Genomic DNA, 20,458 nt, shown 5'->3' with positions numbered 1-20,458 from the left:
TCCAAAGTCCAGAGCCACCGGCAGAACTTAGTTTATTAAAAAAATGATGAAACAGGCTGTACATATTTACAGGCGAGGGGGCAAGGAGGCACGGGTCCAGCAACGGGGGCACAGGCCACTCACTTCTTGGAAAGTTTAACTTGCTTGTGCTTAGGAGGGGCCCACTTGAGGCAAACGGAGTCCACTGTGGGGAGAAGAGACATGAGAGGCAGGGTTGGAACTCTGGGCCTCGGCCAGGTTTCACCAGGTGAGAACAAGGACAGGCTTGATCCTGGGGAGGGGGCAGGGAAGCCCAGACATGAGTAGCCTGCCCCAGGCTTTGGTCCTGGAAGCTGGTCAGACTGGTTTAAGATCATGTGACAGCAAAAGGTGGCTAAGGCTCCTAGTTGTCCTTACACACGCCAGGAGCCCCCCACCTACCTGTTATGGGTGGTTTCTTATACTGAGCACTTTTGAGGTGCTCCTCTACTAGCTTGGGTGTGACACAGATGACATGCTGGCCTTTCCAGTACTTGACCATGTTGAGGGACTGCAAGGTGCTGATGATGTCATTCTGGGTGATGCTGGTCATCTGGCTGCAGAGAGGGATTGGAGCAGATGCTGGGAGAGTGCCCTTGGGGCTGGCTGGGACAGCAAAAGGGGACAAGGAGACAGATCATGGCCAATCTTAGGAGAACCCTTCCCTCTTGGAGAACTCCAGGAAGCCTCCCTCATGAGATGACGGGGGTGGGGACCAGGGCCCTCACCTAAGGTCCTTGATGGACAGCGTGCCTCGGAAGTCTCGTAGAATCTCCAGGAGGACCCAAGACCAGTAGCTGCGGTAGCTGAGCTTGCCCAGGTCGGACAGTGGCTTCTCAGGGGAGCCTACTGTGCTCTCTAGCTTGGAGAGCTCATAACCTGGCAGTGGGAGACAGAAGGTCCTAAAATCCCACCCCACCCCACCCCGGTTCTTATCTCCACCACAGGGGCCCTTTCGGACAGACAGAACGGGGGCCACTCACTGAAAGCAATGAGGAACTTCCCGTAGCCGCGGCGCTGGTAGGGAGGCAGGGTCAGGATGCAGGCCACGTTGTTCCCATCTGGAGACTCCTTCTCCTGCAGGGGCGAGGTCAGGACTCTGGGGGAGCTCGGCCCCTGCTCCAGTTCACACTCACTGCCCGCCCTCAACCTCGGCTTCCCGACCCAGTACCTTTGAGAAGTAGCCGACAATGTGGGCCCCCTGCCTGTCCACCTCAGTCAAGATATAAAAGACAAAGGGCTCCACGTCGAAGTACAGTGTTTTGTGGTCCAGGAAGAGCTTGGCCAGAAGACACAGGTTCTGACAGTAAATCTGAGGGGTGGAGAGGCAGAAGACTCAGGAAGCAAGTACAATGAGCCCATTGAGGCCTGGACAGGAGCTGCCACCCTGTTCTGCAAATGCCAGGCTCCACGGAACAGCCAGTGCCAGTCCGGTAACACTTCACCCCCATCAAGTAATTCTTCCACCCACGTGCGGAGACAGTGCCTCCTCACCGGGACAGTAACAGCACAGGATTTCCGCAGGTGAGTGGGCATGCGCAGTTCAAGCCTGTGTTGTTCAAGGCTATGTCCCTAGCACGGAGCACAAGGCTAAGCAAGAAGCCGAGTGCTTGTTAAATATTTGCTGAGTGGAGGACCTCGAGCCTGACTTCGAAGCCTGCAGTCTGCCCGCTTGGCCATGCCCTTTGCTGAGCCTCACCAGCTGCAGGCCCAGACACCCACCCGGCCAGGGACAACGTCAGGAGGAACAATGGGACCTTTAGGTAGGCTTCCTGGCACAGATCAAGGGTCCCTCTGGTGTATGAAGCCTTTTATATCCACTCTCATTTGACCCAACAACTGTGTCAGCTCAGCATGGCCAGTCCCATTTACTTAAAGAAAACTGAGGCTCTGGGAGGGGAAGGGCTTGTCTGAGACCTCAAAGCCGGCAGAGGGTAAGCCAACAGGAATACCCAGGTCTCCTGGAGGGCCATTTCCGCCACTCGCCCTGTTGCTGCTCAAAAAGGCAGAGCAGGAGACAAGGCCCAGTGGATATTCCTTCCCCAAGCAATTAGCACAGGCTGACTGAGCCACCACAGGTCACCAGTAATAAGGAAGGCCCATTACTAAGCACCTACTTGCTGCCAGGTACCACGCTAAGTATGTGACATTGCTATCTCAGTTATTCCAACAGCCCTATTAGGTAAATATGGTCATGACTCCTGCTGAACAGATGAGGAAACAGGAACAAACAATGTTAAGTAATTTGTCTAAGGTCAGCTAGGAAGTGATGGGGTCACTGGAAGCCAGGAGCCACTCGAAGCGTGTCTCCATTAACTGTCCTTCCACGGGAAATGGGGACATTTGGTGCACACTTCCCAGACTGACCAGGCAAAGGCAGGTTCTCAACAGGAAAGCAGATCCCAATGCCAGAACCCGCCCCATTCAGGCCCGTCCACCAGGAACAAGGAAGTGGGCCAGCAGAGCCACAGAGCTCCTGGACCGGAAACCTTACACAAAGCAGTTCCCTCCGGGGGGAGGGACCAAACACCTTTTCTTCGGGCAGAAAGAGAAAGCCTTCTAGAAACAGCCTCGGGCATGACAATCTTCACTTCAAACCTCAACTACCCCATCAGCAGGAAAGTCCGTAGGGAGAGAACGAGCCCCAGTCCCCAAGGCTGACACGGCAGGCCCACGTTTACCACGCACCAGCCACAGGCCACGTGCCAGGCCACGTGTGATCCCTTAGGCCTCTGTCCTGATGACAGGGAAGGTTCCAGAGGTGCCAGCGCTCCCATCTCCCCACACCCACGGCCGTGACCCCCAGCTCACCTTGTGGTCTTTGCCATCCACCTCGTACACAGAGATGTTGCTCTTGCGGTAGATCTCCTTTCCTGGGGGCTGTCGCCACTGACACTGGCCCTGGGGTTGGAAGGGAAGAGGGAGGCTTGAGACCTGAGGTTTCCTGCCAGGTGCCCTGCATTCTGCCCCACGTGGCTTCCCTATGTGTAGATTCTGGGCTCCACACTTCATCCACATCAAGTAATTCTCCCACCTGCCTGAGGAGACGGCGCCCATCTTACAGAGGACCCCAAGGCACCCAGGGGCTATGAACTGGCTTGAGCAACACACAGATGGCTTGGGCCCAGGTCGGCCTGGCTCTAGAGGGCTCTGCAGGGTCCGATCCCTGGCAGTGGTGTTTCCTAAACTGCATACATTTGCCTCCGATTCCACTCTTTGGGAAACATGCGCTGCATGAATAATGAGGTGACCCCCTGGCAGCTTGCGTGTACCAATGCCTCCCATCTGTCACTCCTTCCAGGCCCACCGCTCGGGGGCTATGCCTGCTTCTGCTTTTGTACTGAGGAACCTGGCACTGAGCGGCTTTGATACACGTGCTGAAGGGCAAGGGATCCAAGGAAGGTGCAAGGGCAGGGATTATTGTCCCATTCCACGGAAGAGGAAACTGAGGTCTGGGAGGGGCAAGTTGGCCTAAGTCGCTCCATCAAAAACACAGCCAGGCAGGAATCGGGTCTCTCCACCCAGGGCGGCTTTCCCCATCCTCCGCTCTGAACGTGCGGCTCTCCCAGCCATGGTCAGCGCCTCACCAGGTGGAAGCGGTAGCTCTTCTCGTACTTCATGTACTTGAGGCAGTACTCGCAGAGCCAGAGCTTGGGCTGCTTCCCATAGTCCTCAGGGAACGGGGAGAAGTACCAGGCATCGATCTCATAGTTCCCGATGTGGATCTTGTCCACATACTTCACCTTGGTGATCTGTGGAGGGCAGTGAGGGCTCCTTAGAGCAAAGAGAGCAGGGGAGAGGGCGAGCCCGTCAGGACCCTGCCCCTGCTTACCGCCTCGTGTTCTTTCTCCAAGGCCGCTGTTGTAGGGTCCATCTCTGCATAGGTCTGGGCAAGGAAACAGCAGTGGACAGAGATGAATAGAAGGGAATCTCAGACTGTCCCTCCCCATCCCAGAACCCAGTGCTTCCCTCCTGTCTTCCAGACCTCACATCCTGACCGACAATAACCATATGAACAGCCAACAGGTTCTACCTGGTTCTGAAGCTGGCTTGTCCACGCTCCTCTCCCATCTGCCCACCCACCCATATATCGCTGACGTCCCTGACACCTGAGTTGAGACCTTTGGCCAGGTGAACAGGGCTAGGACCAGGACCCTGGGTAGTCCTGGGGCTGGTGAGAGCTTCAGCTTTGCAGCGGGATCAGTCCAGCTCAGCCAGAGTTGGGGAGATGAAATAATGATCTTGTCTTCCCTGCTCACAGCAGGAACTGCTGCTGACTCCCCCGTGTGCCTGGACCTCTTTCCTGAACCCCCGAGGAGCTGCCTGCCGCGGGACTGCTCAGAGGTCCCTCCCTCAGGCGTATCAGATTCCAAGTGTCCAGAGGGAACTCATTCTTCCCTCCATGTACACCTGTTCCCCTCCTGGATTTCCCATCTCACTGGGAGCATCACTCTCAGTCCACATGTCTGAGACCAATCAGGGGCCTATCCTGCCTATCTCAGCCTGGCATTCAATTAACAGCCAAGTCCTGCCAACTCTGCCTCCTTGGAACCCCTGGGACTGGTCCCTCTGGTATTCTCCTCTCTGTCCTATGCCAGACAGCCCCGGCCATCTCAGGTCTGAACACTGACTAGGGCTCCTGAGATTCCCAACCTCCAGCCTCAGCCTCTTCAAATCTCCACTGCTCTCAACCCTTCCTTCCCAGCCTTTGTGCCTTTGCACATAAAGTTCCTTCCGCCTCGAATGCCCTTCCTTATCCTATTGCTGCCAGAAAATGCTTACTCAACCCAGCAGAGGGTAAGCCAGGTGACACATGATACGGCAGAACTCTGTGAGCTATCACGTGTAGTTGTGTTTACTGTGCTCTTTCCTGTCCCTCAAGGCCAGCATCCTTCCCATCCCCTCCAGGAGGCCGGACTGGATCCTCCCAATGCAGAATATACCCTGCCTTTCTCAGCCAGGGACACAGGGATCTACAATAACCTCTAACTGCCCCTCTTAGCTCCCCCTATTTTCCAAGTTCTTAGAAAGCAGGGACTAAGAGTCATGTTACATTCACAGCACATCCTGTTCCTAGGCCAGACTCTGTAGGAGGAACCAAGGACAGCCTGAAAATGGAGTGGGGACCCAAGAAGGCCTATGACCTATACCAGAGTGGACAGCAGCCTTGCCCTGCAGGTGAGAAGGGAGAAAAGGAGCCAATGTTTTACTCGGAAGGCCCTTCCACAAAGCAGCTGGGCTGTATGGCCTCCTATCTACAGCACTCACTTCTATTTCAGAGGAGTAAACAGGCAGGGAAGGTGAGGTCACTGGCCTGGGGGATGAACTAGCTGCCATTATTCCAAGTACCAAGCACTCCACAGGCATTATTTCATTTAGTCCTTACAATAGGCCTGAGACAAGATTGCTCATTATCCGCACTGCTCAAAAGAAGAAACTGAGGCACAGAGAGGTGAGGTCACTTGCCCATCACAGAAAAGGTACTCAGCACAGTTGGGCATAGGCCCCTGGTCCAACTCCTGAGTCTAATCCCTGCAAAGGTGGGAGAAGAAAGATTTCCTCATTTTCTTCCTCAAATGTCTCCTTAAAGGTATTTCCCAGTTCTCAAAGTACAATCCTCTTCTGCAAATCATTAAAGAACTACAAAAACACTGCTTTTCTTAAATGCTGCGATTTATTTAGAATTAAACATTAACTAGGTTCTGAAGAATCTTACTGCCTGTGAACTCGATGATTATCCGGGCTTTGATTTTATCATCCGGCCCACTGTCATCTGCCTGGCAGAGTGCCAGAGTAGAGGTGCATCTTAGAGACTTAACTGGCCGGTGAATTGGCTGAGGAACCGAGAAACTCAGACCTGTGCGGTCCAATAACGTATCTACTAGCCACATGTGGCTACTTCAATTGAAATTCATCAAATAAAGTTTAATTCTTAGTACACTAAACATTTCAAGCTCCCAATAGCCCCATGTGGTTACTCTATACTATGGTCTAATGGCTTAGACCATTTCAGTTTTTATTTAATTTTTATCACAAACCACAGTAGGAAGTGCAGGGAGCACTGTAAATAAGTTGATGTTTACACATACACATACATGTATTTGTATGTGAAATAAAAGCTTCTCAAAATAATACTTACCTTTAATAAAGTGCAATGCACTGATATTTTCTCTTATCCTATTTCTTTTTTCCATTTAAAAAATTTAAGTGATGGTCACAGCCCACTAAACTGATTTGATAATCTACTAACAGTTGTGCTCCACAGTTAGCAAAACATTGCTGCAGCCGAAACCGGTTTGGCTCAGTGGATAGAGCGTCAGCCTGCGGACTGAAAGGTCCTGGGTTCAATTCCAGTTAAGGGTATGTACTTGGGTTGTGGACACATCCCCAGTAGGTGTGCAGGAGGCAGCTGATCGATGATTCCCTCTCATCGATGTTTCTAACCCTCTATCTCTCTCCTTTCCTCTCTGTAAAAAAATCAATAAAAAATATATTTTAAAAAAATCAAAAAACATTGCTGCAAAGCACACGGACACTTAGAAATCACATTAAATCAAAACTAATGTCTGTGTGTCCTGAAAGCTCAGAAAGTCCAGTTCTCTTGCATTCCCCACTTCACAAATCAAGAAACTGAGGCTCAGAGAAAAGTAGCCTCTCAGGGGCAGGCTGGCTTGATGAAAAGAACCCCGATTTTGGAAACAAGTGGCCTATTTCTAGGATGTGTCAAAGTCATGGTTAAGGATTTATGCTCAGAAGTTGGACAGTGGCAAATCTAATTCCCGACTGGGTCCCTAAACTTATAGGTAGCTCCCATATAAATGGGGATAATAATGTTTACCTCACAGGGTTGTGAAACTTCAGTGAGATCATACATTCAAACACTTAGCCTAAAACTTTGGGTCACAAGCCAATAAATGTCTGTCACTATTGTTCTAATTCCAGCCCACCCTTTTACTAGCTGTGTGACCTTAGGTATGTTAGCTAACCTCTCTGAGCCTATTTCCCCATTTACAAAAAATATATACAGGGTGGGGCAAAAGTAGGTTTACAGAGGTAAGTATATGAGTTTATTCTTTTATTATTGTATTATTTTCCATATAAACAACTGTAAACATACCTTTGCCCCATTCTGTGTGTGTGCATGTATGTATAAAAGGCGAACATGCGAAGTATCACCTCCAGGAGACTGATCACTCGCTATGATGTGTGCTGACGACCAGGGGGAAGCGTGGAGCAAAGGAAGGCCCCAGCCAGCTGGGGAAGGAAGGCCCCCAATCAGTCCTGATCGCCAGCCAGGCCTAGGGACCCTACCCGTGCACGAATTTCATGCACCAGGCCCAGCAGGTTCTGGGCAGTAGCAAATGTCCAATACCATTCATTCTTTTTTCTTCCCTTTGGACTTCAAGTCGGTTTGTCTAATGTGGAACAAGAAGATAAAAAAACACTATCTGTGCAGGAGGCCTGCATTCGTCCCAGCTGTGCCATTTGCTAGCTGTGAGACTGTAGCCAAACCCTTGCCTTCTCTGAACCTGTTTTCTCATCTGGGAAGAGCACATGAGGAGAGATAGGTGAGTCTCTGACACACTGTAGGAGCTAAGAAACGGAAGCTGTTTTGGTTTTGGAACTGGGACCCAAAGGAGTTGGCAGAGGCAGCAGAGCCTCTGGGGCCCCGGGGAGGGGGAGAGAGCCCGGACCTTCTGCACATGGTTGATCTCATCATGCTTGCGCTTTTGGTTGCGAGTGATCTTGCGCTCAGGCTGCTCAGCCAGCTCGCTCAGGTACTTCTCCGAGTTCTTCTGCACGGCATCCTTCACAGTCTTGGTCAGTGCCAGCCGGTTCTTGTCTACCCATTCGTCTAGTCGCCGGTTAACTGTGAGGATGCGCCATGAGGGTGCTGCCCTTCCACCCCTCTCCCCCACCCACGCCTATACCCAGGTAACTCACAGCCCACATAGTGCACATAGAATTCCTCTCGGCCCTCCTGGTCATTCACTCGAGACTGGATCACCTCAGCAGAATCTGGGAAGGAAAAAAGCTAGTGTCATCAGGAAGGCAGAGCCCGGACAGAGAGCTGTTTCCGCTTTCACATGGAAGCTAACCTCACCTGTCCACATCGGCCATTCAATTCAATCGCTGCCTGTGAGGTGCACCAGGTCAGGACTGTTATTATTTTGCATTTGAGAAAACTGAGGCTTTCCCAGGCTCACAGATTTGAAAAGTGGTAAGAGCTAATACTTAACTGAGCTTAAGCCTGACTCCAAATTTAATGCTTGGTTTACTATATTCAGTCGTTCTTCAGAGGTCATGAGGGCTGGTTCTGGAGTCAGACAGACTGGGTTTATATGTAACTCCAGCTCCCCATCCAGTTCTCTGCTATTTTAACTGAACAAGTTATTTTGACTTTCTGGGCCTCAGTTTCTTAATCTTTAAAACGGAGATAATAGTGCTCACCAAGCTTTTAGTACAGTGACTGACAACTAGCAGACCATTCAGTAAATGAGGAAGGCAACCACTGCGTGTCTGGCCTTTACTTTGTTGTTGTAGATACTGAGGACATGGCAATGAATCACAAGCAGTCCTGCCTTCCAGAAGTTCCCACTTTGATGGGGAGGATACCCACAGAAAATGACAACAAAGTTACATACGCAGTGGCTGAGGTAAGAACGTGACAGAAACACACAGAAGGGAATGACTCACTTTGCCTGAAGGGAGCCAGGAATAGCATCACAGGGGGATATGTGTTAAAAGGATGAGTAGGAGCAGGGCAGGTGCGCAAGGAGAAAGGGAAGGGCATTCCAAGCAGAGAGAACAGGAGGCAAAAGGTCTTCAAAGGGTACAGTGCGGATTGGTCTGGCAATGACCCTTGCTAGGAGTGGCTAGAAACCAGAGGACACAAAGATGCGTGTCATTCAACGAAATTATGAAGGGAAGGGAGGGAAGGGAGAGGGAAAGCCGAGGTAGGGGAGGTCGTTTTTTAGTTCTGGGAGGTCCTCTCCGCTGGTGGCTCTAGGGGACAGGTGGAAGGGAAGTCGCAGAGACAGGAGACCGTGAGGAGGTAAGGTTAAGGAAAAGGGATGAAACCTAAAGTTAGCAAGGAAGTGGGATGGGAGCTCTCCATACACAAGAATTTGGTGATGACCTCACTGGTGGGTTCGTAGGACGGCCCGAAACTCCGCGTTCTTCCCCCACGCCCCGCCCCTCCCACGCCCAGACCTTCCGAGAACCACCCCGCCCGCCCCGCCCCAAGCACGCCCGGCCCGGACTCCGCCCTCACGCCAGGTGCTGTCCGGCCGCCGGCACAGGTAGGTCTCTCCGATCTCCACGGTGACTTCCGGCTCGCCGCGCGCCGGGGTCGGCGGAGAGATGCGGCCCGGGGATGGGGCGGCCCCCTCAACCGCCGCATTCTCCCCGGGCCCGGGCTCGCCCTCCCCCGCGACCCCCGAAGTCGCGGCCGCCACCGCCGCAGCCGCCCCCGGGGCCGCCATCGCTGGGGTGGAAATGACGCAAGAGCCCCGCGCCGGGCTCCGGGCGGCGCGCGGTGGGCGGAGTCTGTGACGTGGCGGCAGCTCATTGGCCGCGGGGCCGCGTCGGCGCCGGGCCGCTGCAGCTCAGCCGCGGTTCCTCCTCTCGGGGCAAGGGGGCTGCGCCCTGGCGCTGAGGCCTCTCCCGGCGCGGGGTCAGCTCCGGCTTTAAAGGCCCGGCCCGGAGGCAGCCAGGCCGTGCCAGCTCTGAGGTCGCCTGTGCTCCTTAGCCCGCGGCCCGCGATTAGGGCTGGAGGCCTTTGGCACCCACTCCTGCCCCGCCATTTCCGCCAGCCTAGAGCGGTCACCCCTTTTCTGAAGATGGAAGAAGCGGCCTACTTGTTAGGATGGATAAAAGGCTGGAAAAGGGTCCAGGGACAGCCAGTAAACCCCTCTAATCTAGCCTTTCCAAAGAATGGGCCAGGCCCCCAAAGCAGACGTGCTCGGGACAGGAACTGGTCAGAGATAGTGGTCATAATGGAGAGGTGCTGGGCTTAGCGACCGAGGAATCCCGCGTTTAGACCCTACTCTGGGTAAGTTTTAAAGTGTTCATTCTCAGTGTTGATAACAGCTGAAACTATATATATAACTGTACAAACCACAGAACTGTATTCACCTACTATAGATAGATAGATAGATAGATAGATATAGATATAGTAAGTGGTGCTCAATAAACATTCCTCTTGGCCACTCTCTGAATCTCCAGTTTATAATTTGGCTGTTGGACTTAGAATGAACTCTAAGAGCAGTGACCTCCTTGGGGCCAGAGAATGGGACTCAGACTACAGATCAAGAAATAGGTATTTGTGGGAGTTGGCAGTGTAAGTGCTGGTAACTTGGCTTAGGGAAATGGAGTTTGAGGGAGGGCAATGAATGCCAGGTGTCTGGAAGCATTTAAAAAAAAAACACAACCAAAACCGGTTTAGCTCAGTGGATAGAGCGTCGACCTGCGGACTGAAAGGTCCCAGGTTCGATTCCGGTCAAGGGCATGTACCTTGGTTGCGGGCACATCCCCAGTAGGTGGTGTGCAAGAGGCAGAAGAGAGATGATTCTCTCTCATCGATGTTTCTGACTCTCCATCCCTCTCTTTTTCTCTCTGTAAAAAAATCAATAAAATATACTAAAAAAAGAAAAGGAAATAGAAAGTTAAAATGGTAATGTCTTCTCCCACTCTCCAACCCTCTCCTTCATCTTCAGTCTTGTTATTCTATCTACCCAAGGTTCTGGTGCCTCACTTTTGACTTCCCCTGACATCTTCAATTAGGGATGCTATTCCTTCTAGGATTACCATAAACTTTGTAAATCCCTGATCAGGGTCACTCCACCAGCCTTCTCACTGTTCTCCCTCCTATCCACCAACCACCATTGGTTCTTCTAATGTGCAAATCTGACTTTTCTCCAAAACCTAAACAGAAGTTTCACCCAGACCCCTGGAGTCTCTACGTTGCTTATGTGTGCCAAATTACATTCTGTGTGTGTGCAAAATACAGCACCAGAGGTTCCCTCTGGCTAAGAACTAGCTGAGAACTATTTCAAGTATCTCCCGACACAGTGTCTGTGGAGCTTAGCTCTCTTGCCTCCAACTCTGGCAGAACTTACAGCTCTGGTCTTCTACTGAGATCACATCCTTTCCTGCCTCCCGCTCTTCCCTTTCATGCTTCCCCGACTCCCTTCCGGGAGTGTTTTCTCAACAAACCACTTGGATACAAACCTCCTCAGGTTACGCTTCTAGGGAATCCAACCTGATGTGATACACACTTTCCTAGCTTAATACACATCCATGGGCCCCTGCTGCCTCCAGGGTAAAACCCCTGCTTCGCTGTACAGCAAGGGTGAGGAACCTTTTTTCTGCCAAGGGCCATTTGGATACTTATAACATCCTTTGCGGGCCATACAACATTATCAACTTAAAAATTAGCCTGCACCCTGCCAGTGTGGCTCAGAGATTAGTATCCACCTATGAACCAGAAGGTCACAGTTCCACTTCCGGTCAGGGCATATGCCAGGTTCCGGCTCCATTGCCAGTGTGGGGCCTGCAAGAGGCAGCCAATTGATGATTCTCTCATTGTTTCTTTCTCTCTTCTTTTCTGAAATCAATAAAAATATATTTTTTTAAATTAGCCTGCTATATTTGCTCAAACATCTAATTAACTCACTCCTAATGCCTTGGCAAGGCCAGACCAAATGATTTTGTGGGCGTGATATGGCCCGTGCCGGCCATTCCCCACCGCTGCTGTACAAAGTCCTGCAGCGACTGCTGCCACCTGCCTTTCCAGCCTGGCAAGTCACTGGTTTCCTGTGCCCCCCCATCAGCAGTCCCACCAAGCCTTTCTCCTTCCCTGGCAAGCTGGGCAGGGGGGACTCCCCTGCTCTAGGGGAACCTTTCCTATCAATCTCCCCACCAGGGCCCCACGGTCCCCTGGAGCCTGCCAGGGCACAATCGTGTGTTCCTTTCCTTGCAGCAACAGGCACAGGTGGTGGGCAGTATTTTTAACCTTACTTGGGCTCAGGAATCAGGTGGCTCGGGAGGTTGCCCAGTCTGGTGACCTTCATCTCCAGAACCTGTGACTGCCAGGAAGGCAGGAGTCAGAAATGGAGCCTGAAGCTGGGTCAACCTGGGCCTTCGATATTGTCCAAGAAGCAGAAACATTTGTTAAACGAAATGAATGAAAGGTCTTTGAACAAACTGCCAGGCACCCCCAGCCCCACCAAGTCAAAGTGCAAGAGACTTGGGGCAAATTCAGCATAGTTAAGAGACTGGACAGGAACTAGGGTGAACACAACGGCCCAGGGAACCTGAATGGGGTCAGAAACAAGCTCACCTGCCCTCCCCACATGGGGCCCGAGAGGGGGCATTCAAAATGTGAACTTTAATAACAGCAGGTCAAAATGGAGTTCCCCAGGAACAAGAATGATCAGGCCGGTGCTGGGGTCCCCACTTCCTCCCCTCCAAGGCCTGGAGGCAGCCAAACAGTGGACCCTGTTGAGGAGGGGGGTGTCCGGCTCCATTTAAGTCCATCTGCTCGGCATCGTAAGACCCAGGACGCAGCAGGGTGTGGAGCTCAGTGGCCCCGTCTGGCCCAGAAGGCCCCGGCGGCTGTGGCCCAGGCTGGCAGGCGAGCAGGCCAGGCTGTAGGGTCAGATGCGGAAGCTCTCCTCCCGGCCATCAATGTGACGGAGCCGCAGGTAGACATCCGTGCCAATGCCCTGCAGGGACTGCAGCCGAAGGGAGCCACCGAGGTACTCGGCGTAAGCCCGCGACGTGGGCAGCCCGAAGCCAAAGCTGGGGGAGGAGGGACAGGACAGGAGCTTCAGAGGCTTGAGTCTCCAAGGCCCCGCACCCTCCAGCATGGCCAGTGGGGCTCACCCGTGCATGGGTCCTGTCTGGACGCCACTGTGCATGTCCATGTGGCCGAAGAGGGGGTTGATCCGGGGGTCCTGGGTGCTGGACTCGGCCGTAGTGAAGTGGTAGTCCATGACCCGGTCCAGATCTTTGTGAGCGATTCCCCCGCCCCGGTCTGAAATCCTGGCAGGACGTGGATAACAGGAGTTTGCCTCAGCTTGGGGAGCAAGGGGGGGGGGGCTCACTACCTCCCACGCAGACAGTGCCGTCTTGTCCCTTTTAGCCAAAGGTGGAATGTGGTCCACCCAGCCTTGGGCCTTGTTTTTTGTAAGCTACATTTCTCTATCCTCACTCTGCCTGGGCCACTGACTGCTTATACCTTCTACAAGATCTGACCTTTTCAGCTCAGCATTATAGACTATTTACTCATGACTCTTTCCCCATTCTAGGCCCCTCACTCGCTAACAAAGACAAGGCCCTGGGCAAGCATGCCAAGCATGTCAAACTTGCCCACATGCCCGCGCGCCTTCTTTTCTTGGCCCGGTTGGCCTTTGAGGTTGACATGCTTGCCCTAGGCCCTGCACCTGGCCCCGGACTCATTCTTATCCAGCTCATGGCAATCTCAGGACCACAGGGTGTCTTGTGACCAAGTCTCAGAGTGGGGCAGGTACTGGTTTGAGGTCAAACAGCAAGTCAAAAACATCGCCAGAACAACCCGCCCACCCTAACCCACTCGGGGCAAACCTGATGACGAGATCGATATCGTTGTTGGCGATAGTGATAACCACGTCTGGGACATTGTAGGGAGTGTCTAGGTGACTCTCCATCGTGGCTCTGTACAGGGGGAAAGACCAGTAGTGGGTGGGGGATCCCAGCCTCAGCCCAGCCCCTGTCTGTCGTCTTTCCACACACCAGCCAGCCCACCTCATGGCATTCTTGAGCAGCTCGGGCAGGATGTAGTCCAGCGGCATGGGGATGAAGGGGAAGCGAGCAGCCACGTGGCCGTTGATGCGGACGCGGGGGGCGTTGCCGTACTTGTGCTCACACAGGCGTCTGCGGAGGAGCACGAGGTCAGACCTGGACCAGCGATTCTCCAGGAGATGCTGCTTCTCCCATGCCCCCCCGGGGAACTTTGCAATTTCTAAAGACACTTTTGTTTGTTACAACTGGGAAGTACTACTGACACCCAGTGAGTAGAGGCCAAGGATCCTTCTAAACATCCCAGCAAGCACAGGACAGCCCCTCACAAAACAGAATGATCAGACCCAAATGCTAACGGTGCCACAGTGGAGAAACCCTGTGGTAGAGCATGCTCCAGGCAAGGGCTCAGACCCAGCCTTCCCTGCCCAGAGGCACCCCCTTTCCCCACCTCTTCAGCTGCTCCAGCCTCACCTGGCAAAGTCCACCCACTTTTCAATGATCTTCTTTGGCGAGAGGCGAGTGCAGATGATGCCGACAAAGTCAGGCTGTCAGGAGAGAGAAGGCCAGGACTAGCAGCTGACCTGCTTCTTGGCACCAAATGCTTGCAGCCTCTGGACTGCTGAAGTAGCCCCAAGCCCCTCCCAGGTGGACCCGGGGCCCGGCGCCCCACCTTGTCCTCGTGCAGTGCCAGGTGATGTGTGGCCAGCATGCGGATCCCGAGCCTGGAAGTCAGCGTCTTGTCCAGGAAGTAGCGAACAAGCTTCTCGTCCTGCAAACAACGGGGCCTCAATGATGCTGTGCCCTCCCCAGGCCCCCCAACAGGCCAGCACCGTGCTGCCCCTGACCTCTATGTGTTTCCGGCTCTCACGCAGGCCCTCGGCCAGGAGGGTCACCACGTCTTTGTGGTCGTCCAGCAGCTGCCGCACCAGCTGGCAGTACTGGGCTTCATCTGTCTGGTCCTTGATCTGCAGGCCACAGAGTCATGAGTATGGATGGTCCAGCCCTGACCTCTCAACCCCTCACCCTGCCAGGCCCAGCCCTCACCGGAGGGAAGTCTGTCAGCTTCTGGAAGGCACGGATGTACAGCTCGTGCTGCAAGGAAAAAGTGTCGTAATTCACAAGAACAACTACCTATGCCTCCCAAAGGGAACTGCCATCACCCCAATTCAAGAGGTTCAAACCCCCATCATGGCCTTTCAAGCCTCCGTGAATATGCAGGTGTGGGTCTGACACCTTTTGGCTGGCAAATCTCTGCCTCTCTGGTCCCACCTCCCCATCTACCCCTTGGCTGGTAGGCACACTGATCTACTGGGGAACCCATGCTCCCCGGAGGCCACCTTACCACGTGCAGTATGGTGGGGTTGCAGCCAATGATGAAAGGCAGGCTGCGGAAGCCCTTGATGCGGTGAGCGATCCTCACTGGCAACTCTTGCTGCAAGTACCGGGCACTTTTCTAGTAGAATAAACGGAGGGAAAGCAGGGCTGGGGTCTGGGTGGCTGGGCCAGAACTCCGGGAACCAAGAGAAAAAGAAGGGGCAGGAATCTCACCAGAAGGTGGCTGCCATCCTGAGAGCGGCCGGAGTAGAGCATCATGGTCGGAGTGAGGCGGACTGAGGGCTGGAGGAGGGGCAGGTGGGGCTTAAGCACTGGATCTGCAACCCTTCATCCCCCACGACAGCCCCACCCCTTCCCTGGACACCCTCTCCACCTGGGGCCTGGACCCCGCCGCCCCAATGCGCACCTTCTCCGCGGCCACGTCGATGGCGGACTGGTTGTAAAAGGAGGTGACCGTCTTGGAGCGCTCCCTCGCCATCTCCGCGTGGTGAGTGTCGGTGGCCGATGTGGAGAGGGCCCTGAGCAGGAGTGCGGGCCCGAGGAAGGGCCGGAGGGGAGGGCCGCTTCCCAGCACCGACGCCAGCATCATCGTCCTGCTCCTCTGGGCGCTAAGGACCAGGCAGATGGAGGCGACCCCCACAAGGGGCAAGGTGTGGGCAGGCTGGACTCTTCTCTTGCCTGCGGGGGCGAGGGCTGTCGGAGGATGCTGACAAGCTCAGCCCCAGGGAGCAGCGCCCATCTACAGGGACGAAGGAAGGAGAGTTGTAAGGATCCGGATCCAGGCGACCCGCACCCCCTCTTCACCTGGGCACCGGTATCCTCAGACCTGGGCAATCTCCTTCACCCTAACCCTAACCCTACCCCTTGGGCAATCTCCTTCACCTTCACCCTAAACCCTCACCCCTCAACCACCTCCCCGACACACACAGGCCCAACCCGGACCTTGCTTTCCGGAGCTCCTGGCTCCGACCCGGGGCTCTGTCTGGTGGTCCGGAGCGGAGGGGCTCCTCGGACCGGTCCAGCTCAGAAGCCTCGCCCCGGCGCCCGGGCGCCCTCGTCCAGGGGACGGAGCCACCCCTGCCCAGCGCCTGCGGACCCGCCCGCCCTGCCCCCGCGGGGCCTGCGGACGTGCGGGGCGGGCATCGTGCGCCCGGGGCGGCTGCAGCGAGCTGCGACCCGGAGCCCCCGCCTGGGTCCCCCCGCGCAGGCCACTTGGTTCAGCCCGGATCCCCCGTATGGTAGAGGCCGGCCCGCGCCCGCCGCGGCCCAGCGCAATGGCGGGGAGGCGGGCGCGCGCTGCGGGCGGGTCCGCGCCTGCGGCTCCACTTACCGCGGGGCCGGAGCTGGGGCCCGGGTCCGAGCGGAGCGGCCCAACAGTCGCCGCCGGGCCACAGCGCTGCCCTAGCCCTCTGTCGTGTGACGTCGCGTGGCTGTGGGCGCCCGGTGCCTCCTGGGAATTGTAGTTTGGAGCGAAGTACTCTCCACCCGGGAAGCCAGCTGGTTCTGGCTGTGCTCCTGCACACCCAAGTAAACCCCACGACTCCCTCCGCAAGGCCTCCTCCGTCTCCGATGGCTCCCCGGGGGAGAAACGGGAGAGGGTGGAAGATCCTTACATGTAAGGCGCACAGACAAAACCCCTGGATTCCTTCCCCGAGGCCTGGCTTTCTCCTTCCAACCAGACCAGCTCAAACCCCAGCTCAGCCACTTACTGTCTGAGACAAGTTACTTAAACTACCCAATGCTTTAATTTCCATTTTGGTAAAATGAGGATGTAGCAACCTTGGGGTTGTTGTGTGGTTACGTGAATTTCTATATGGAACGGCCCTGGAATACCGCCAGGCGTGGCATTAGCACCATATAAGCATTAGAGGTGACCATTCATTCATTCATTCATGCCTGCAAGTAACACTGATTGGGTGACTGCTCTGCCAGGAGAGGAGATCGGGTCTGGAATCAAATAAAAAACCCGTGCCTGCCTGTCCGGGGAACAGCTTCAGTGTCCGCTGTGATGGGGCTGATGAGGTGGAGGGAGCACCGGGTAGGGCCCGGACATTGGTGCAGGGGCAGCATGAGGAGGACCTGCCAGGCACGGGATCTGGACTGGGAAGGGCAAGATGGCCAGAGAGAGAACAGCTGGAGCATCTGAGGATATGGCTGCAGCCATGTGGATCCTGAGAAGGAGAGAGTGAATGGGTGTCTAGTCAGATCAGGAAGGGAGAGAGCCACTGAAAAGATTTAACGTGTCAGCTTTGCCCCTGAGAACCCTCTGGCTGTAGTGATGGGGAACTTGGGGATTGGTGAGACCAAAGGCAGAGAAACCAGTGAAAAGACAGTTATTTTTTCCAAGCAAGAGATGATGGGAGACTGTTCAGTGTGCGTGTGCGTATGCTTGTGTATGTGTACCTGTACTGACTAGATTTTTCTTTACCGTGGTTATGTATTTTATAAATAAGTTTTTAAATTAAAAAAAAAAGGTTAAGTGAAGCAGGTGATATCTTTGGAACCAAAGGAAGGGCTCCCCACCCCACTACACACACACACACATACACACACACTCACACTCCCTCTCACACACACACTCACACTCCCTCTCACACACACACTCACACTCCCTCTCACACACACACGTTCACATATTCCCTCTCATATGCACACTCATTCTCACACACACACACACACACACTCCCTCTCACACACACTCTCACACTCCCACACACACACACTCCCTCTCACACACACTCTCTCACACTCCCTCTCACACACGCACACTCACGTTCACATATTCCCTCTCATATGCACACTCATTCTCTCTCACACACACACTCACACTCCCTCTCACACACGCACACTCACGTTCACATATTCCCTCTCATATGCACACTCATTCTCTCTCTCTCACACACACACCCTCTCACACACACACTCACACTCCCTCTCACACACACACTCACACTCCCTCTCACACACACACACTTTCACATATTCCCTCTCATATGCACACTCATTCTCTCACAAACACACACTCCCTCTCACACACACACTCACACTCCCTCTCACACACACTCCCTCTCACACACACACACATTCACATATTCCCTCTCATATGCACACTCATTCTCTCTCACACACACACACACACACACACACACACTCCCTCTCACACATACACACACTCACACTCTCTCGCAGTCATTCACACACTCTCGCATTCACACACTCCCTCGCACATGCACACTCATTCACACAACACACACACTCACACACACACACACACACACACACACTCTCACGCACACACACACACACACACACACACTCTCACGCACACACACTCTCCCACCCTTTCTTTTTCCTGGCAATATGCTGGAGGAAGCCAGGCGGCCACTCAGCTTGGAGGCAGGACTGCCTGAGCCCCTGGGAGCAGGGAGAGGGGAGGGTGCTCCGCCAGGAGCGTGCGCAGAGAAGCAAAGCGGGGTGTTTTCGGGGAGCCAGAGCTGGGCGCTCGCGTAGCCGCTGTGTGAGCGGGCACAGGGCTGGCACCTGTGGCTGTCACCGGGCGGGGGGGGGGGGGGGGGGGGGGGGCGCGAGCGCCTGGGCCCGCACTCTGCTGCCTCCCAGCGGCTAAGGTCGGACACGCAGCCCATGATCCCTCTTCCAGAAGCCTGTCCGCATTTAGAGTGGACAGTTGGTCAGGCACTCTTCCAATAGCCTCACATGTACTAATTCACTCAGAATAGAAGGCCAGTTAAAGAGCTTCACAAATAAAAGCAAGCTAAAGGAGTTCATCACTGCCAAACCAGAATTATATGAATTGCTGAAGCGGGTTCTTTAGGAAGAGGAAGATAATAAAGATAAAAATTATAAACAACAAATACATAACTATCAACAGTGAATCTAAAAACCAAGGGAATAAAAAAATCTGATGAACAATATTAACTGGTGAATATAATAGAATCAGAGGTATGGAAGGGGAGTGGACTGACAATTCTCGGGGAAAAGGGAAGTGGGGGGTGTGGGAAGAGACTGAACAAAAACTGTGCACCTATGGATGAGGACAATAGGGGGTGGGGAAAGGGCAGAGGGTCGGGTGGGAAAGTGGTGGAGGGGAGCAATGGAGGGGGAAAAATGAGGAACATTTGTAATAATATAAACAATAAAGATTTATTTTTAAAAAATAAAGAAAAAATTGAAGAAAACTTGTCTTCCAAAAATTTAAAATCTGCAAACCTTGTTTCAAATTCAGTTCTAAGGTTTAAATTTTTTTCTGCGTATTTTTTAAAATATATTTTATTGATTTTCCACAGAGAAGGAAGGGAGAGAGATAGAGAGCTAGAAATGTCGATGAGAGAGAAACATTGACCAGCTGCCTTCTGCACACCCCCCAAAGGGATGTGCCCGCAACCAAGGTACATGCGCTTGACTGGAATCAAACCTGGGACCTTCCAGTCCGCAGACTGACGCTCTATTCACTGAGCCAAACCGGTTTTGGCATTTTCTGTGTATTTTTGATACGATGCAGTTTCACCTAAACTTGATTTGTTCATGTTGCATGTCCGAAAGTGCGTTAAATCTTCATTTTTCAACTGCTTTTCTCAACTAGCTCACATTTGAATGCTTTGACTTGGTCACATATGTTTGTAATAATCTGATCTTTTCTTTACAGTTTTAAGTTAAACCATTTAGTGTTTTGTTATATCAACCATGAAGGATAAATCTTGCAACCATATTGTGTCAAAAAACAGGCTTGCCCTAGCTGGTTTTGCTCAGTGGATAGAGAGGCAGCCTGACTAAAGGTTCCCGGTTTGGTTATGGTCAAGGGCACATGCCTGGGTTGCAAGCTCAGTCCCCAGTAGGGGGTGTGCAGGAGACAGCTGATCAATGATTCTCTCTCATCATTGACGTTTCTATCTTTCTCTTGCTCTCTGAAATAAATAAAATATATATCTCTATATATAAATGGCTAAGTGACCATCACATTTGAAACAACTGAATGGATGACTGAACAGGCTGAGTGGGGCAACCAGGCCAGCAGGGGGTTAGTGAAGGACAACCAAATGACCAAACAGCAGGCTGCATCGGGCTACCAGGCCTGCAGTGGGGCAGATGGGGGCGACCAGACCGGCGGTGGGGCGGGGGGGGGGGCAGTGAGGGGTGACTAGGCCAGCAGAGGAGGGCAGTGAGAGGCAATCAGGTTGGTGGGTGGAAGCAGTTGGGGACAACCAGGCTGATGGGGGGGTGGGGGAGGAGGAGGCACTAAGGGGTGATTAGGCCAGCAAGGGGAGGCAGTTGGGGGCAACTACGCCTGCGGGGGGTGGGCAGT

General features: G+C 53.6%; 2 protein-coding genes across 5 annotated transcripts; both read right to left on the bottom strand.

The window, feature by feature from the left end:
• Window positions 1-15: 15 nt before the first annotated feature.
• On the bottom strand, window positions 16-9,526 carry KAT8 (lysine acetyltransferase 8). Of its 3 annotated transcripts, none has more exons than XR_014794964.1 (11): window positions 9,293-9,526; window positions 7,963-8,037; window positions 7,713-7,888; window positions 3,851-3,904; window positions 3,606-3,770; window positions 2,830-2,919; window positions 1,190-1,330; window positions 1,002-1,095; window positions 747-897; window positions 421-624; window positions 16-184 (listed from the first exon to the last, which is right to left on the bottom strand). XR_014794964.1 is itself a non-coding variant. In XM_084883113.1 (11 exons), the coding sequence occupies exons 1-11, from the start codon at window positions 9,501-9,503 to the stop codon at window positions 120-122; spliced, it is 1,377 nt and encodes a 458-aa protein (XP_084739239.1). In that variant the 5' UTR covers window positions 9,504-9,525; the 3' UTR covers window positions 16-119. The 3 variants fall into 3 exon arrangements, 2 of the variants coding, with proteins under 2 accessions (XP_084739239.1, XP_084739240.1); XM_084883113.1 differs by having other exon boundaries at window positions 421-575; window positions 9,293-9,525; XM_084883114.1 differs by lacking the exons at window positions 7,713-7,888; window positions 7,963-8,037; window positions 9,293-9,526 and adding exons at window positions 5,078-5,190; window positions 5,287-7,701 and having other exon boundaries at window positions 421-575.
• Window positions 9,527-12,390: 2,864 nt separating this feature from the next.
• BCKDK (branched chain keto acid dehydrogenase kinase) lies at window positions 12,391-16,603 on the bottom strand. Of its 2 annotated transcripts, none has more exons than XM_084883117.1 (12): window positions 16,469-16,603; window positions 15,545-15,877; window positions 15,352-15,420; window positions 15,146-15,256; window positions 14,848-14,895; window positions 14,649-14,768; window positions 14,474-14,572; window positions 14,275-14,348; window positions 13,807-13,935; window positions 13,627-13,716; window positions 12,907-13,065; window positions 12,391-12,822 (listed from the first exon to the last, which is right to left on the bottom strand). In XM_084883117.1, the coding sequence occupies exons 2-12, from the start codon at window positions 15,725-15,727 to the stop codon at window positions 12,678-12,680; spliced, it is 1,227 nt and encodes a 408-aa protein (XP_084739243.1). In that variant the 5' UTR covers window positions 15,728-15,877; window positions 16,469-16,603; the 3' UTR covers window positions 12,391-12,677. The 2 variants fall into 2 exon arrangements, with proteins under 2 accessions (XP_084739243.1, XP_084739244.1); XM_084883118.1 differs by lacking the exon at window positions 16,469-16,603 and adding an exon at window positions 16,081-16,401.
• Between the last annotated feature and the right edge of the window lie 3,855 nt (window positions 16,604-20,458).

The sequence above is a fragment of the Pipistrellus hanaki genome (assembly GCF_964339955.1).
Source record: "Pipistrellus hanaki genome assembly, chromosome: 4".
NCBI lineage: Eukaryota > Metazoa > Chordata > Mammalia > Chiroptera > Vespertilionidae > Pipistrellus > Pipistrellus hanaki.
This window is presented reverse-complemented; position numbering and strand designations above follow the sequence as displayed.

Coding starts and splice junctions, on each gene's coding strand:
- KAT8 (XM_084883113.1), bottom strand. CDS start 9,503: ATGGCGGCCCCGGGGGCGGCTGCGGCGGTGGCGGCCGCGACTTCGGGG. Junction 8,038..9,292: donor GCGGCCGGACAGCACCTGGC/GTGAGGGCGGAG, acceptor TTTCCTTCCCAG/ATTCTGCTGAGGTGATCCAG. Junction 3,905..7,712: donor AGATCAACCATGTGCAGAAG/GTCCGGGCTCTC, acceptor TTCCTTGCCCAG/ACCTATGCAGAGATGGACCC.
- BCKDK (XM_084883117.1), bottom strand. CDS start 15,727: ATGATGCTGGCGTCGGTGCTGGGAAGCGGCCCTCCCCTCCGGCCCTTC. Junction 15,421..15,544: donor TCGACGTGGCCGCGGAGAAG/GTGCGCATTGGG, acceptor CCCCTCCTCCAG/CCCTCAGTCCGCCTCACTCC. Junction 13,936..14,274: donor AAGTGGGTGGACTTTGCCAG/GTGAGGCTGGAG, acceptor GCTCCTCCGCAG/ACGCCTGTGTGAGCACAAGT.